This window comes from Toxotes jaculatrix, chromosome 19 (assembly GCF_017976425.1).
Source record: "Toxotes jaculatrix isolate fToxJac2 chromosome 19, fToxJac2.pri, whole genome shotgun sequence".
In the NCBI taxonomy this organism is placed as follows: Eukaryota; Metazoa; Chordata; class Actinopteri; family Toxotidae; genus Toxotes; species Toxotes jaculatrix.
In genome coordinates, this window is record NC_054412.1 from 17,393,131 (window position 1) to 17,410,838 (window position 17,708).

The 17,708-nt window shown below is 40.9% G+C and overlaps 1 protein-coding gene across 1 annotated transcript; it reads left to right on the forward strand.

Moving 5' to 3' along the window:
- The first annotated feature begins 1,593 nt into the window (after positions 1-1,593).
- Positions 1,594-17,518, forward strand: cnstb (consortin, connexin sorting protein b). Its single transcript, XM_041063719.1, has 11 exons — positions 1,594-1,731; positions 4,169-4,698; positions 5,905-6,014; positions 8,044-8,074; positions 9,487-9,573; positions 9,706-9,817; positions 10,674-10,695; positions 10,789-10,858; positions 11,212-11,492; positions 14,836-14,980; positions 15,144-17,518. Exons 2-11 carry the CDS (start codon positions 4,611-4,613, stop codon positions 15,350-15,352), a joined length of 1,155 nt encoding a protein of 384 aa, XP_040919653.1. The 5' UTR covers positions 1,594-1,731; positions 4,169-4,610; the 3' UTR covers positions 15,353-17,518.
- The last annotated feature ends 190 nt before the right edge of the window (positions 17,519-17,708 follow it).

A 17,708-nucleotide genomic window follows, 5' to 3' on the forward strand; every position in this document is an offset into this window, starting at 1 on the left:
TAGTGATCAGAGTGTGCATTCAGTTTTTGTGTATGCATTTTGTGTATTTGAGTGTGTGTGTGCAAAAAGAGAGTGAAAATGCTCCTGTTATGTTGTGACCCAATATAACAACAACAGGGTGACTTTTCAAGATGTCCACAGCAAGAGAAAAGGTAATGAGAGCGAGCAGAGTTCAGCCCTAAAGCGGCCAAATTCTAAAGTCAGACTTATTACAGGAGAGAAAGAAAAACACACACACACACACACAAACATATCTGCTTCCTTCCCTGACTTTGCCCTTCCTCCCTTTCTGCTCCACTTCCTCATTGTTTAGCCTCATTAGAAGCTCCATATAATCAGTTGCAATGCAGAAGAGACAACCCACAGTCCTCCATTCAGCCTGTGTGTGCTCAGATTCAGACACACAGAGACTTCTGAAAAACCCATGGCTTAGCCAAACCTGAAAAAATACATGTGAATGTATTTTAAAAATGAAGAAAAGTCATTTTTCCCTATTTTGGACATACGTAAGCTCCTGGAAAAACAAACTGAGCTTGCCTCAGCCAGTTCAAACATCTGAAAAGCTATTTTGGGATGAAGATGTGGGAATTATATTAATGTAGTTTGCACAAGTAAATTATCGCCATAATCATAGTAAGAAAATAAATACTGTGCTATTTCTGACTCTGAGAAGTTTTTAATCTTGATGCTATCTACCAAAAGAAACTAGACGCCAGTTAAAATAAATTATAATTACATTGATGTATTAAGGTGCGAACCTGCATCTCATTTATTTATTAATTTACAAAAATGGTTACTTCACAAGCTCACTGGTGCATTGTGTATTCATTTAGGTCATTCTTCTGATTCCTCCAAATTACTGCATATAAAACATATATATGATACTACACATAGTTCATGATAAGATGTGGGAACTTAGTGCATTTCATGCTTGATGCATTTTTATTGTCTCTTATTCAAGACTTGAGATCACAATAGACACTCCATTACTTGTGGTGCTGCCTGAACCCAATAAGATCCAACTGATAAATTAAAGAGCTGCACTAATGCACATATAGCTGTTTATTTATTTATATTTAAATGACCAAACATAACGTATATATAAGGAGTCCTCTCCTCTGATGTCTGTTACAGGCTTACAGAGTGAGAGTGCATGGTGATAGTGAAGAAGAGGGTGAAGAGGAGGGTTAGAGCTCAATTCAGCCAAGATAGAGAAACTGTTATGATGGTTGTCTGGCATGTACCTCATCAATCTGATTTAAACGCAGTGGATTTAAATGCGTTTTCTATTCTGTTTATGTAATAGTAACAATAGGATGCAAAGAAGATGTACATTTTTTTCCCTACTCCCCTTGTAATCCGGAGCGCGGTTTATCAGCTTAACACCCCATCATATGACCGCCTCATCTGCTGTTACATAACCGCTGACACACGGCCAGGGGCCAGTGTGCCACATCTGCCAGAAGATGGCAGCCTCGGCCACGCGCTAAAATAAATAAATAACCGCGACATGTAGGAATATATATCTTACAGTGAGGGGAAGGTGAGAAAAATCCCCGGATTGGGCCGTAAACAAGAAGCATGAGAGAGTCTGTGAGACGGACGGGTGACAGAGTGAGGTCTGTGTGGATCCCGCTGTAGGCCAACAGAGAGAGGAGGGAACACGGCCGCGCTGTTTCAGGGGCGTTGATGTTCAGAACCCTGAGACAAACTGAGGGACATCATCCAGCAGTGAGTACATCTGTCCGTCCTGTGTCCTGTGTGCTGCGTGTTCCGTTTTTATGATGTGACATTAACTTACATGAACGCGGCGGAGGGAGCCTGGATGTATTTCTATCTCATCGGAAGGAATTAAATTGACCCTAGAACGGGTTTAAGAGGGATGTAACCTAAAAAAAAAAATAGGAAGTACCGAATCGAACGGCAGTATTATGGAGAAAAAACCCGCAATAAACTGGATAGCCTACTTCAGACACGCTGTCACAGGGATGCTAGGGTGTTGATGTTTTTAAAGCTCAGCATCTTTCCACCAAGATACCGTTATAAATATAATTTTAAAAAAAACCTCGTTGACATTTGATTTGTAGCCAGAAAACCAAAAACGTTTGATTGAGCGCGAGGTTTTATAGTGCACGAAAGCGTCAGCGGCACGCGCCCTCGCCCTCGATGCACATGTTGACTTTGCCTAACGCAGAGCACACGTGCACACGCACGCACACTCGGCCACCCACTCGTGCGGTAAAAAAAAAAAAAAAAAAAAAGGAAAAAAGAAAGACAGAAAATGAATTGAAACCCCTTGACAGAGTCAACTATAAAGGCCAGCGAAGAAACAAAAAGCTGTTTGTCACAGCGGTTCAGTTTTCTCATCGCAGAGTATCAGACCGGGCGTGAATGCATTTTAATGATGGGTGTGTGGATAGAAGCACAAGTGAGAGTTGTTGCCAAGCTGGGTTCAGTGAACTACATTGCTATGAAGGCGGATAGCATCATTTTGTCCGGAATAATTAACAAATATAAAATATAAAGACCATATTGTTTTGCATTTTCACCCCATTATTTTAGGATACAGGATTCTTAAAGTAAGAGAGACTGATGGTTCCCTAAAAGCATAGAAAAAGACATTGAACTCAGCTTTGGAAAATGGGCAGGAATACTGTTATGTATAATTTAAAGCAAATAGGCTAAAAATTATGATTATGATTGATTTAGGAAAAAAAGCAAAGGGCACAAAAACAGTAAAGCTCCCACAGCCTGTGGCGGTTCACAGGAGAAACCTCGCCATGTGAAGGCGAAGCCATAACTGTCATTTCATCTTTAGCCTCCTCCATCATCCCATCATTCTTAATTTTATGCTACACATTCTTCTGAGTCAGTCTCTGCTCCCAGCGTTTTGTACTTTGTGTCACATTCCATGCTGCAGAATTCAGAACGTGCACATGACTGCTAACATGCTGTGTGAACACGTAGTATCACACAGCTTTCATGTCCTCACACCGCTCAGGCTGAAAATGTAGGTTTCATGAGGCAGAAAAACAGTATATTTATTTACAGCATGTCAGCCTTTGCCTATCTAACCTTTGCCAATGCAGAGAGGAAGTCATGTTTTTTGCAAGCTTGTGTATAAGATTTTACTGATACTACACACATTTCTGATCTGGCTCCCACTAGAGAGACTAAAACAGATGGACAGCTGGAGACCTATGAATCTCTGAAGCCATAATTCAAGGAAAAAGAAAGATGGAACTAATGTATAGGAGATAAGAAAATAAAAGATAAAATACACAATGAAGTGACAATACTTTGTATCTCTGGATAAAAACTACAGTGATAGGACTGGTTAGAGGTTGGTGACTGCCCTGTGAAAGGTCAGTCCTCCTGATAATGTTAGCCTTTTGTCAACAGCTACAGGTAAACCCTTGTGAACTAGCTGTAAAGTGGCCTTAGGCAAGTCACTAAATCCTTTCCTTGTCAGGCATTGTTACTCCAGATAAAAACATCAGCTAATGGCCTGTAAATGGAGACTTTTGCCATCTTATATTGTATGGTACATGACGGGCCAGGGGAGAACCCATTAAATATTTGGTGTGGATCCAGGAACTTTTCATCACTTTCCTTAACACTGTGAAAATGTGAGTGCCTCTCAAACATTACTATGCTAACATGCTAAACCAAGATAGAGAACATATTAAACATCATTCTCACATATATCATAATTTCTCTCTCTTTGCAAAGCACATCATTAACATAAATCACATTATCAAATCCGTGGTGAATTAATTGAATTAATGCACATTAGACAGTCCTCTTGTGGCCTGGATTTCAAGTTACACAGTTCCATTTTATTCTTGTTCAATGGAATACTCATTTCTAATACTTCTAATACTCTACTACACAGTCTCCTACGGAGCTATTTTCAACCTGGGAGTTATTCTGAATGGAGCACTCTGCCATGCCTTAATGGACAGTCATGGTTTAGACACAAAGACAACCCTTTCAGTCAGTGACATAACTGCTTTTTTTTTTTTTTTTTTACCAGCAGTGCAGCTTCTCTTTGCATTCACTCATCTCTTCTTTCTCTGTTTTTGTATCCTCTCTGTCTCAGAACATTCTGCATGCACGAGGCATACATTTTATTCTCTATTTAAAATGCATCTACTCTTTTTGACAGCTTGCTGTGGACAGGGAAAGAAAGCCACGCTGAATTCGGTGTGTAAGAGAGAAAAGAAAAGCACAATACACCACAGAGAGGACTGTGGAGAGTCAGAAAGAACTGGGAAATACGTCCTCCACACCCCAGCCTTCCTATACTGTGGTAGACATTTCAAATCTCTGTTCTTGGCCACCCAGGAGAGGCGATGGAAGATTAAATCACATGCTCCGCCAAGAGTGATCATAAACCAAACCTGCTGAGACCTCATGCTACAGTGTTTGAGACGCCCTTGAAACCTTTCGGGGAGCTTAGAGCAACACAGACATTTTTGATAAAGGTCAGAAACATTTGATGTTTTTTTAGCGAGGGCCCATAAAGAGACCCAGCCACGGCCCACTGCAGGGTCTCAGGGAAGCTTTTGGAGAACGCTGATTTGGACGAAAAGCTTGTGGAAGAGGTGATGGGTAACAAGAACACCGGCATGCCGAAAGGTCCTGACACTGGGCTCACACAGAAAGAGGACGGGGTGTTCACTGACACAACCACAGGTAAAAGACTTTACTGCATCTTATGTTTCTTCACTAAATCTACGACTGATGTGTGTTTTTGATGTTTGTGCTCTTGAGGGACTTAAGCTTTTTTCCAATGTCAGCTAACGTGGATGGTAATGACACAGCTCATTCAATAAAATGTCTCAGATATAGTTCATCATCTTCAAACGATCTAAGACTGACTGTATTAATCTCTTAGCACAGCAGAGAGATGGTAGAGTGATAACACACATTATCCTGCACAGAAGTGATTGAAAGCTTTTCAGAACAATTCCGACCTTAATATCGATCTGTGGATCACAGTTTCCCCACAAACTGTGACAATGCACGAGAAAAAAAAAACAGAGCTTAAGATGATCAGGATGATACTAAGCTGTCAGTACTCTTGGATGCTTATGATGTACTATACAGCTGGAGCTGGTAAGCTATGTTATGTAAGAGTTGCACTGTACAGCTCCAGCTAATAGTGACTAATTGTCACAGTAATGGCTGCAGGCGAGGGGCTGACAGGTTGTCACTGATGGCAACCTGCTGAGGTAACAGCCTGTTTGTCAGTTGGCTTTACCATCTACCATGTCTTCTGAGTCTGAGACACACATACACAATCTCACACACACACACACACACACACACACACACACACACACACACACACATTTAATTCCAACTTTAATCTATAAAAAGGTCTTAACCTTCGAACTGTGCTTTAACGTAGAGAGAACTGGCCACAATGTCTTCATAATGCAGAAATGTCCTCACTGTGATGGATTAAAACTGAAACTAGCCCTAGCTTAGGTTAGAATAAAGACTGGAAACTGTTACTGAAAGCAGCTATCGTGATCAGCCCAAGCAGTGACTCTTTTGTTGACTCGGGTCGGCTGAGCTTGCTGTTTCCCATTGTATCCAGTCTTTATGCTAAGCTAAGCTAACTGACTCCACAGGAGACATTACACAACTATTTGTAGACAGCTATCTTTTAAGCAATATAATGTACAGTATATTTTTTCATGTCAATAAGTGAACATTTCTATCACTGACTGATTACATCAGCCGTTGAGAAATGCAGCACGGAAACAACACAACAAAGATACTGTGATCAAAGTTTACACATCGAGGTTGATACAGTTGAAGAAGACATAACCTAAACATGTGAAACATCAGGTATATTTCATTCTGGAGTTTGTTTGTGCTGTATGATTCTAGGAAGTGTCTCTAGAGATGCACTGCTGGGCCCCAGCCCGGAGCTCCTGGCCTCCCTGCAGTCCCTCGGAGAAAACAGTGACTACACACTGCTGCCACACTCCCTGCACCAGGTGTGTGTATGTGTGTGTATGAGAGAGAGAGAGAGAGAGAGAGAGAGAGAGAACAGGAGGATTTTTTTCTCCCAAGTCCAGAGAGAAAACATGTCTTTATTTAGTCAGACAAACTGGCTTTGTGTGAGGGTGTATATGGATCCTCCCCTTATGCTTCCGTTACAGAATATGAATATATGACAGTCCTCCTGTGAGACCTGATTCCAAAGTCTCTGTTTTTAGTGTTAGCTGAGACAAATATTATAAATCCCTGAGCTGGTGTTTCTCAAACTTATCAAAATAGTTATATTTTTACCACCACCATGCAAATGATAATAACTGAGATAACTGCATTGGTCAGGGAGACACCAGCAGTAGTTGCTGAAGCAGAACAGAACATTTATGCAACTGCTCTACTCCGCAGGTGCAGGGATTTAAACTGGCAACCCTGTGCTCCTTTGTTCATCTCCTGTTGCCTCTGCTGCCTCAGATCACAATTACAGCATTCAAAGCAGACATGCTAATTAGAGGTGTGATAAATATAGTTTGGTCTCTGTGTTTCGCTGAAAAGGATCACGGCAAAACATCAGTGGTTTCACGTTGCTCGTGCAATACTTTGTAGGCCACAATTTCCAAACAATGCTTAGACAGTGTGATTAATTTGTCTCAGCTATTCGAGTGCCTCGAGAAGCTTGTAGTTTAGTCTGCGTTGCTGGCAACTGCAGTAATCATGGAACGAAGGCGAAGCAGTTTTGCCTCAAATACGAAGAAAGGAAAGGAAAGGAAAGGAGAGGCAAAGCTGTGCAATCAGTCAGGCTCATTTGACAAAAGCTAAAAGTTAAATGACATGTTACTGTAAGAGTCAGACATATGATCAAAGGTATCGTGTTTTGACAAATACGCTCAAATTACAAGGAATTATTGTTGGTGTGAGTGATTGTACACACCACAGATGTTCACCATGTAGGCCCAGTTTTAGCAGGAACATGGTGTGTGTCTTTAGACATGAGAGTCCATATTTGGTCATGGCTGCTAACACCTGCTATTCTGGTGTTCTGAATGTTTCATTGCCTGAATTCATTTGTCTAAAACGAAAGATATCCAAAACAGTCAGACTCTTTTAAAACATCAGTAAGCTCAGTCAAAAACAGAGGTGTCCTGATGTCTTCCTCTTCTCTACTTGAGCTGCAGTAAGTGTAGTGTACCATGCCTACAAAATAGTCTGTGAATGTCTGTTCCAACAAACATACAGAGTGAGATGCACATAAAGAGAAAATTATTGTCATGTCTGTGTATGAAGAGATGTACAGTTCAAAGTTATGATCAGATATGTAGGAAACTAACTAGAACTGAAATGATTAGGTGATTAATCAAATAGCTGAATGACCAAAAATCAGTCATTCATTATGTTGAGGACTGGTCCTCATTTTTCAGCCAAAACAGCCACACATTTTCTAGTCGCAGGATTTGATTAATCAACAGTGAAAATTGTAATTATCTACACCCCTAAAACTGCCTGGTATCATGGAGTTATAGAAATATATCTGAGGGGAAGAAACATCTTCCACATCCACATCTCTAGATTTATTAAATCATAAAGTCGACTGGTGGAGAGGAAGGTTAAAAAGTGTCTGGATGGGGGAAAAAGCCCACAGAGACACGTTAATCCAGACCATAAGTCGTAGCATGTGACTCCATGTCTCACAGGTTGTCTGCATGTCTCTGCCGCTTGGTGTGACGCTGCCATGTGATCCTTGTTTTTGAAGGAATTCAGGGAATTTCAAGCAACAACTTCAAACTGCATTTGGTTCAACAGCCTAATTAGAGTTTGACAACGTCATTTTCAGTGCGCAGCGGCGTGGTTTAAGGTCACTGTGTGCTTTGATTCCTCGTGGGTTAATGCCAATGTTTCACACTGAAACTGTCACGATTTGTTTGAGTTATTTTAAGTCACAGAGTAGCGCGGATGATGTACAGTCCCATATACTGCGCTTTATTGTGAATAAAAGTACTGTACTTCCTCTTTGATCAATTATGTTTTTTTTTTCAGATTGCAGAGGCCTACTCACTCAAAGAGGACTGTATCCTTTCAAGTGCACGCTGACCTCATTCCTCTGTTATTGTGACATTTGCCAATCAACAGTATTTTCCAGCCGAGTCGTGACTGAACCAGTGTGGCATTTATGATGACCAAAAAAAGAAACAAAAACACTAAGAGTGTTTTCTACTCAATGGAGAAAGTGTTTCCATCTGTGGTGGCTGAACAGAGGTTTACCTTTAGAGCATGAATCTGACCCGTTAGGACAAAGGTTGCTGCTGTTCATCAATCTAAACAATCAAAAATGTAGGCACAAAATTAAATATTCAGTTTTTCTTTGTCTCTCTTGCTGCTGTTGTTGTCTTCTATCTGTTCATTTGTCCCTCAGTCACTGGGTGTTCCCCATACTTTGGCTCAAAGCCCTGAGGACTTGCTGTAGTAGTTTCCTCTGATTCTGTTTGTGCTGTCGGCCTGGCAACGGCTGTCAGCCCGTCTTGCTGAGGATGGTGTGTGTGTGTGTGTGTGTGTGTGTGTGTGTGTGTGACAGGAGAGAGAAAGACGAACACAGAGACAGAGAGGATGCTAAACGTATGGGGGAAGGAGGTTTTTGTTAGAACGAGAGAAATGTCTGAGACGAGGAAGGTGGCTGCTCACTGGGAAACATTATTATTCTGTGACAGAGTAACATCCCTCTTAAGCAACAGCATGTCACAACCCTAACAAACAGCAAAACATTTGTTTGGCCTCATACCCAGTTCTCCTAATACAGCTTCAAGTAGTGATCAAAGTTCTTGTGAAGGCTTGTAGCGCTTCAGATCAAACCCCAGGGCCCGGAATCTTTGTTTCCAGTTTTATTCTTACTTAGTCTTATAAATGCTCATAACATGGCCACTGGAACATTTAGTTTCATCTAGTGTCAAAGAAAACAGCTATCTTCATCTACTTCCCCCAGTGATTTTTTTGAAAAATGTGTTGTGTGGGGCATTTGTCTTGGCTAATGTCCTCTGCTTCTGTATCTGGCAAGTGGAAAATGTTTCTCTCGTCATGTTGCTGATGCTGTTATCCAGACTCATCTTAAATAAGTGAGCAGTGTTTCACTCTTTTAATTGACCTTTTGGTTACAAGATAGATGACCCCTGGGTCATCTGAGGCCCTAATTGCGTCATTTTGCCGCGTTGTGTTATGTATTTAATTTCTGTTTATTAATAATTAAAAGGGGCATCTGTGCACCATAATGAGTCACCAGCCTCTTTAATGCAAGTATATGTTTACAAGAGTGAGTCACTTTTGGTGTCATGAGAAAAATGCTTTGCCTTGCTGCCCAGTATAATTTAATGTTACATGTCCATTATATTATATATGTTATTTTCACAATCTCAGTGCTAAATCCATGTAAAAACCCATTAGTTTGGATTGAAGGTCTCAGTTGGTGTCTTTAACTAGTGATGCTACCAGACCAATGGGCCATTCAGTTCCTACAACTGGAGAAGCTCTACCACGAACGCCTGCTCTCTAACCTTGCTGCCCTGCAGGAAAACTGGGGTATTGTATTTCTCTCCTCTGTCAAATATTATCACTGATCAAAAACCTGCCTGCAATTCTGTGCTATCCTCAGACAAAGGGCGAGTGTGGGCATTTACTTTGTGTGCACCTGTTCTCTGTATGTGTTCCCAGAGAGCCAGTGGAGAGAGAAGAAGAACACAGGGAGCAGTTTGTCCACTGACACAGACACCATCAGTCAGAAGCACATCGAGACCCTGAGCCAGATCTGTAGGACGCACCCCAGGTATCATACAACACCTACACACAACATGTATCTGCTGAAATTTAGACACTCTGTGGTCTGAAGCAGACAGAAGGAACCTGAATTCATCAGCGGCCTTTTTATCTTATGATCTGCCACAACCAATCTTCCCCAGGGTGTGGTTGGAGTCAGCAGCAGACTTCCCACACCTCTAAGCATTTCCCTGTCATTAAAGCATGTACTTAGTAAAGTTATGCCTTTGATGTGGCGCGTTCTTGTGTCCTTGCTCCAGTCCAGGTGGCAGGAGCTCCAACTGACCTCAGCTAAATTCCTCTCATGCCTTTCGCATGTCCTCCCATCACCTTCATCGATGCTAGACAGAAACCTTTTAGTACTCGTTTTGCTTTAGTGTGATCGACTTCTATCTTTGTCTTCCATGTGGACACACTGAGGAGCCATAGACCAAACCAGCACATTGATAATGCATGAAGACACGCTGAGGATGCAGACACACATGGGAATGATTGGGAAACATCAATATTTCTGACAGGCCAGAAAAGATTTCTGCAGGATATTGATTTTGACCAGACACAGACAAATATCTGTGGTCTGGACGCCAGGCACAGTTGTGTCCCACCTATTCTCTGACTCTCTTGGTATGTGATTGCAGCCCACGGCCATTTTGTGCAGGTGGATTTGATTTGCCTGGAGAAGAGATGCCAGCTTCTGATGGAAAACCTGAAGAATATTTTAGCTTTTTAATATGTTAAGTAACTCACCATTAACTTTGTCTGACCTTTCTCATGCTGCCTGTTTTCTCTCTCTCTCTTCTGCTGTCTGTCTGGTCTTCCTCTGTCTTGATGTTTCTTTGTCTTTATCTCTCTTTGGCATCACTTAGACCATCCATCAGTGTGGAACAGGTAAGACGTGGAAGCCTTCCCTTTTTGTTTGCTCTGATCATAAATCAATTTCAGACTTTTAAAATTGATCGTTGTCTATGTTTGTATCAACAGGAGATGCTGAACACAACAATGAAAGACATTCAGAGCAAGAACCAGACACTAGAGTCCTGTCATGATAAAGGTAAACATGTATTACTGTTTATATACAGTACCAGTGGAAAAAACAAGACTGAGATCACCGGCCATGCTAACAGCACAGTCAGTAACAGCAACAGACTAAAGTATTGGACAAATTAAAAATTTGACTTAAGGATGATGCATCTATTTGAACTCATGTATCTGAACAGTTTCTAAGGGCTATGAAATAAAATGAGAATCACCTGTGTTCTTTAGTTAGACAGAGGAAAAGACTAATCTACTCATGGACACACTAAGCCACACAGGGGCTCCGTGTCAATACACAGCAAGTTCCCATACTGGTAAGGCTTGAGTGATAATCCGTAATCAATGTCCAATGTTTCTTCACCATTCTAGTCAATAATCCTGAAACATCACACGAGGACGGAGAACAAGAACAAAACGTGGACTCAGAATCAGAGTCATCTTCACCACAGACGGGCCATCAGGATGGAGGAGGGGAAGAGGATGGAGAAGAAGAGGAGGAGGAGACGTATGAGGAAGGACAGGAAGTAGAGGAGGAGGAGGAGGAGCCGTGTGAGGAGACACCGGAGGAGGAGGAGGTGAAGGTGGAGTGGCCAACAGGAGTCCCCCAGGCTTCAGACAAGGACCTGGCCAAACTGTCCCACACAGAAGGGGTAAGGGTCCACTTTTTTTCGTTATCACCAGAGTTAGGGATTTAAAAACTACTTTACATTTTGGAAGGATAAAGCAGACTTTAATTATAATGTTTGGACTGTAGAAGCATTTTTATTTTAAGTGTAAATTCAGTGTGAACATGATGGATATGAGATAAATGTGTAAAGGGGAGCTGTTTTAACAACGGGTATAAATATCTTTTTCTGCTCTATATCCCTGCATCTCTTGATCTTTCTCATCTTTCCTTCCTGCCCTCTTTCCTTACTCTTCTCCATCCATCCGTCTTCCCTTGCATGTATCTGTCCTTCCTTCCTTCCTTCCTTCCTTCCTTCCTTCCTTCCTCTTTCCAGTCTCTTCAGATTTTACTCCCTATAATACATTCCACCAGCAAAAAAGTGTGACTGTATTTGTTTAAGTTTCACATCCTGACCCACGGCTCTTTGTCTTTGCTGGGACACTCCCACTGAAGATCTCTGTGGTCCCTCGGTGAGATCATTGCCAACTTTTCGATGTTCAAAAACCTCCACCCACGTTCACTGGTGTGGCCTCACATTTAGGATGACTACCCTGCCAAATGTGCTACATTACTGAGTCTGTGCCTGAGCCAAGACATCATGTCCTGGCTCATGAGCTGAACACTGAGCTGGAGGGGCCTGGTTCTTCCTAGAGGTGGGGGTGAAATCAGATCTATTCCAAATAAGCTGTACAAGCTGAAGGCCTCACATTGATTGGGGTCAGGATCATGGCTGTTATGTAATCCAGTGGAAGTTTTGACTGGGTGGGGCATGGGTGGGACTCTGTGTCACATTTCATGAGGCTTATATCAGTTTTTCTACGAGCAGGAAAAACTGTTCCCCTTTCCCTTTTTCAGTCACATTACAAGAGACTAAACAGAGTGAATTTACACTTACACAGCCCATTTTAAATTTTAAATATTAATGCACGAGGCTGGAATGAGCACAACGGTTCATATTTTCTGACAAAAACGTGTCGAGTTATTTGCTTGTAGTAGTACTGAAGTAGAGCCTGAGGCAGTGAGTCCTGCACACTTACACATATGGTGGCAAAAACGAAACAGCAGCAAACAGGGCTGAACTAACTGCAGCATGTGAAGCCACAGCTGTGCTCAGTAACAATCCATTTAGTCTGAGGGCTCACTGCTCATTCAGTCCTCAGCCGGGCAAAACAGTGACCTCCTGGACCAAAGGCAGCAGCATTAGTTTATGGGCTGTATAATAGATCACTTTGTTGACAGTGTGATATGTGAAAAGGCCGTACTGTGTCCTTTCAGAGGCCCCAGAATGAGCTCTGAGAGCACTGTAAGGCATTAGAAATATTTGAAAGACATGCTCTTCTGTTGCGGATGAGTCATTTTTTTATGATGCTTTGTGGGTTTGGATGTTTCTCTTAGTTCAGCTCTGTTTGCTGTTGTTCACGTCTGTCTGCCTTCTCACAGCCTCAGCTAATGTCCATGCATAAATACCATCATCACTAACTCACAACACCTTGTGTGACAATTATTGTTGACTTTTCGATCAACTAATTTTACTGTAAATACCATTTGTGTTGGCCAGCTCCCTGTAAATGTGACATTATATTAGATGGATTAGATGACTCCGAGGATCCACCACTTTGGCCCAGACATTCATGTTTTTTAATGTCAAGTCTTGACTACAATTGGATGAACTGTTGTGACACACATTCATGTTCCCCTCAGGATGAACAGTATTTACTTTGAAGACTCTCTGAGTTTTCATCTTCATCATCAACATAGAACTAACCCAGAGTTTAAAGCTTTTTCCTCCTCACACTCACAAATACTACTTTGTCTTGACACAAGCATATTTCCATTTAACATCACAATTTTCACAGTGGTAAAGCAGGAAAATTATGATTTGCACAGGGCCCAGAATGTGCCGGAAGCAGTAAAACATGATATACTAACGTGCCTCTGTACAGATTTGACTGAATGTGATGACCGGTGCAATATCCAGCATGGTATTGACCCACTGACCTCACTGAATAATTGACCTATAAATTACGGCAGCAGATGAGGCTGACAGCTTGAGAGATGAGTCCATCTCACCAGTCAGCATATGACCATACTGTGTGTTATTGTTTCTGCTCTGTGGCTGACATAGAGATTATGATCAGGTCAAAAGGTTTTCATTTGGGAGGGAGGTGGTTTAAGCTCTACTTAGGAATTTCTGGCTTGCTGACCTCTGTTGACTGTGCAGTGTAACTGCAGTTTGAACATCAGTCAGTAGCTCTTTATTGCAACAAATTACAATATTTACAGTGCAAGGAATTCCTCCCTTCCTCTAACTTGGGTCAGTTTAAATATTGAGCTTGTCCAATTATGCTTTCCAACAGCAACACTTTCCCAAAGTCAGGCCTGCTGCGTTTTTCCAGCACAGAGAGAATAATTCATGTCTCTGTGCTGTTTACACCTGTGTTTCTGCAGATCTGTGTTTACTTGCCTCAGCCAAGCTTCTGTGGCTCAGCTCCAGTTCATCTAATATGCTGCTGGTCTTCTGTTGACTAATACCAAACATAAAGTAGGCCTCACATTAGTCTGCTGATATAGCCTGTACACTGTGTACCTTGTGTTTTATAGTGTTTTTCTTGTATTATATCCTGTGGTTTTACTGTCCTCATTTAAAACAGGATGATCTATTATTCTAATAGTTTGTGTTCTTATACTATTATTCTGTTTTTTTCTTTTAAGGTTTTATGACATTTGGCCATTATTTGATAGTATGACAGCATAGAAACAGGAAACACATGGACAGAAATGTTATTGGCCAGAATTGAATCAGGAATATTAAATGATACATGTTGCAAACCACTTAAACCTCCTGGTCTGGGCTCCTGTTCATACAGTGGACTATAAGACTGAGAATCATTTTACCAGTACAGTAAAATATTACACACAACATGTATTACTAATTACAAATTTTTGACCATCCTTCATTGGTGACACTTTCCCTTAAGTGACACTGATTTTTTTGGGAATATACCAAAGGGTACCATTGTTTGTGGTGATGCAGGAACATGTTATATTTGTTAGTAGGATGAATTCACAGTTATTTTTGGGACTTTTCAGACAACACATTGAAAAACAATGATAGAATTTCACCAGATTTAGCTCCGAACAATACAACACACAAAGTTACCGTACTTAACAAAGATGTTGGGATCATTTTGACACCAGTCCTCTCATCAGATTCAGGATAAAGTGACCAAACTCCCCAAAAGTTGCAGTTGTCCTTTTAAACAGGAGGAAAATGTGATTTATTTATTTATTTTTGTTTCCTGTGGCCTTCTGTACTGTACCTTCAGGGTTCCTCTCCTGATGGTCTGGTCTCCATTCTGAAGAGGAGGAGAGCGTCTCTGGATGGACTGCCTCCACCAAGCAACGTCGCCACTAAACAGAACTCCAAACGCAAAGTTCGCTTCAGTGAACCCGAAGACGGCATTGAGCAAGGTACAGTTTAACTCACCTGTATTCTACATGTAAAAAATAAATTAACATATGGAATCAGACTGTAGCTGAAATCTGTGTTCTACAGATTACACTACAGTACTGTCAAATGTTTCGACATTATAAACATGCATATTACATTTGTGCATCATTTCTTACTTCTTAGATGAGGTAGGTGGAGATTCCTGCCTGATCCTCCTGCTGCTGTGTCTGGTTACCGTGGTGATCAGCATAGGCGGGACCGCTCTCTACTGCACCCTGGTGGACACTTACTCCAACATTTGCACCGACTTCACACAAAACGTCAACTTCTACGTCATGAGCGTACGGAGGGTCTTTGAAGGGCTCGGACACTGGCTGCCCCTCCGGACTTAAGACAGTTTGACGTGCGTTGAAGAGAAGAGCTGATTCAGACGTTTGTGCTGTAATGGACAGTGAAAAACAGAGAGTGAGGATGAGAGAGACAGTCCCCGAGTAAGGATGCACAGACATGGAACCTACAGGCATTGATGTGATGCTGCCATCCAGTGTTTAAAGCTTTGATTTCTTCTACAGTGACTGAGCAGAAGAGCTCACACCCGGTGACTCACTAAGATTTGTACATGTGAAGCAATGGACATAGATTTATGTATCAGTAATCGGGTGCTCAAAGCAACACCAAACAGTACAAACTTTCGTCACCTCAGAAGAAAAACGTGATGATGTGTGCATGTTGTGGGATGAGAGTATAAAAAACACAAACTTGTTTACTACTGTCTGTGCGGATGTTTCATCTTTAAACTGAACCTTACAGATAATCAAACAAGAGGGCTCACAACTCTCAGCTATATTTATATTTTAACAGAAGTAGTTTATCTATAGTGTTTCCCTCACAGTTGTAGCAGTTGTAGCTGTGGATAAATTTGTCTTTTGTTCCCAGAGCTTTCTTGTTCTGGCAGTTTTATTTTGACCTATACAGAGAGAGGCTGTCTTTAGCATCATTAGGATCATAAGTGTTGTTTCTTCGTACCAGTAATGGACCAAAATGATTATTATTTTTTCCTTTTAAATTCATGTTAACATTATTGTTTGCTCTTTTGACCCGTCTCTGTTAAATGAATATACTGTAAACCTACTGTATATCAGACACATCATACAGAACGACTATGAAGATTTATATTATTTTGAAATTTCCTGATTCCAGATACAGATAAGCCTTTATGATCCTTTCACTGAACAGGAAAGTTTCATAGCTGCATGTTTACCTCAATGCAAGCGGTTACTCTTAACATTCCTCTTATCATCTGAAGATGACCAGGTCAAAGAGAAGCATAGTGATATTGGTATCTGTATATATACAAAGTGTCCTATTAAAAACAAAGCACAGCATCATGAAACACTCTGCATGAATGATGCTGTGTGTGTAGATTCAGGAAGAGTGTGGCTCTTGGTATGAAAATATCAAGTCTACCACCTTATAACACAATACATTTCTACATAAGAGGATTAGGGCCACAGCTAGAAAAAAAAGAAAAAGTAGTATTCTGAGATTAAAATCAGAATACTGACTTTGAACTCTGAAATCAAATTTTCTCATTTATTCCCCACATGTGGCCCTAATCCTCTTCCTTACATTTCAGTGTAGTCATCATGAGTATCAGTATGCAAAACAGCAATTTAACAGCCGCTCCACACACTCAGGCACTTACCCTGTGTTTATACTTCTGGTGCTCTTATGTTTTCATGTTCATCCTTTTAGTGTGTGATTCTAAAATTCCTGCCCTACATCTGGATGTACGATCACGTCCAGTCTTGCAGTCTGCAAACAGCTACACCATGATCTTAAAAGCCCAATGCAGTGAGAAGATGCATTTGGATTGTGTGCATGTTGGAAACCAGACCTCATTCAAAAACAGACAAAAAAAGAGGGCAAAAAGTACATTATTACTGTGAACAAAATTTGTTTTATTTCTGAGTGTTGTATTTACACCTAGCTCTAAATGTTTGATTGGATTTTAAGCACAATCTTGAGGCTGCTTTTAAATGCATTGGGAGTTTAATATTGAGTTTTGCATGGGCGATGCTGTCTTTGAATCATTTTGTCCAAAAGCAGAGCTTTACGGATCAACAAGTTGTGTTTCCTGGCTGGCTCAAGGAACACACAAGAAAATATTCCTGTAAACACCAGTTTTTTATTGGAATGGAGAAGATGGAGAAAATGAATTTTGATCAGCATGTACCTTTATCCATTGCCTTGTATTGATATTTTCTTACACATTTCAGCTCTCCTTCTAAACTTCAGATGTTTGCAAAGTAATGAATGTTACCTCTGTACTGTCACTGTGGATATTGTTTACCAACAGCAGCTGCATTATGCAGTCCATCTTTATGTTTCAGTATTTATGTTAAGTTGTGTCTGCAAGGGAATACAATATATATAATAAAAAAAATGCCATTGTGTATTTTTATTTTTTGCTAAAATATGTTTGTGAAATACCGACGTTTGGCCACAGGATGTCGCTGTACACCTAAGAATGAACAACCATTTTCTCTAGAAGATTCACCTACATACTGCTGCAGTCACACTGCACGCTGAATACAGTTTGTGCAGAGAAACTAAGACTTAGATTATATATATATATATATATGCGCGCTAAAATTAGGAACACAAACCAGTGGAATGAATGAAAATGTATGTATAAATGTATCTGTAACATTAATAAAATGAACTCTCCACATTTTACCGCAGCTC

Coding starts and splice junctions, on each gene's coding strand:
- cnstb (XM_041063719.1), top strand. CDS start 4,611: ATGGGTAACAAGAACACCGGCATGCCGAAAGGTCCTGACACTGGGCTC. Junction 4,699..5,904: donor GTTCACTGACACAACCACAG/GTAAAAGACTTT, acceptor GTATGATTCTAG/GAAGTGTCTCTAGAGATGCA. Junction 14,981..15,143: donor CGAAGACGGCATTGAGCAAG/GTACAGTTTAAC, acceptor CTTACTTCTTAG/ATGAGGTAGGTGGAGATTCC.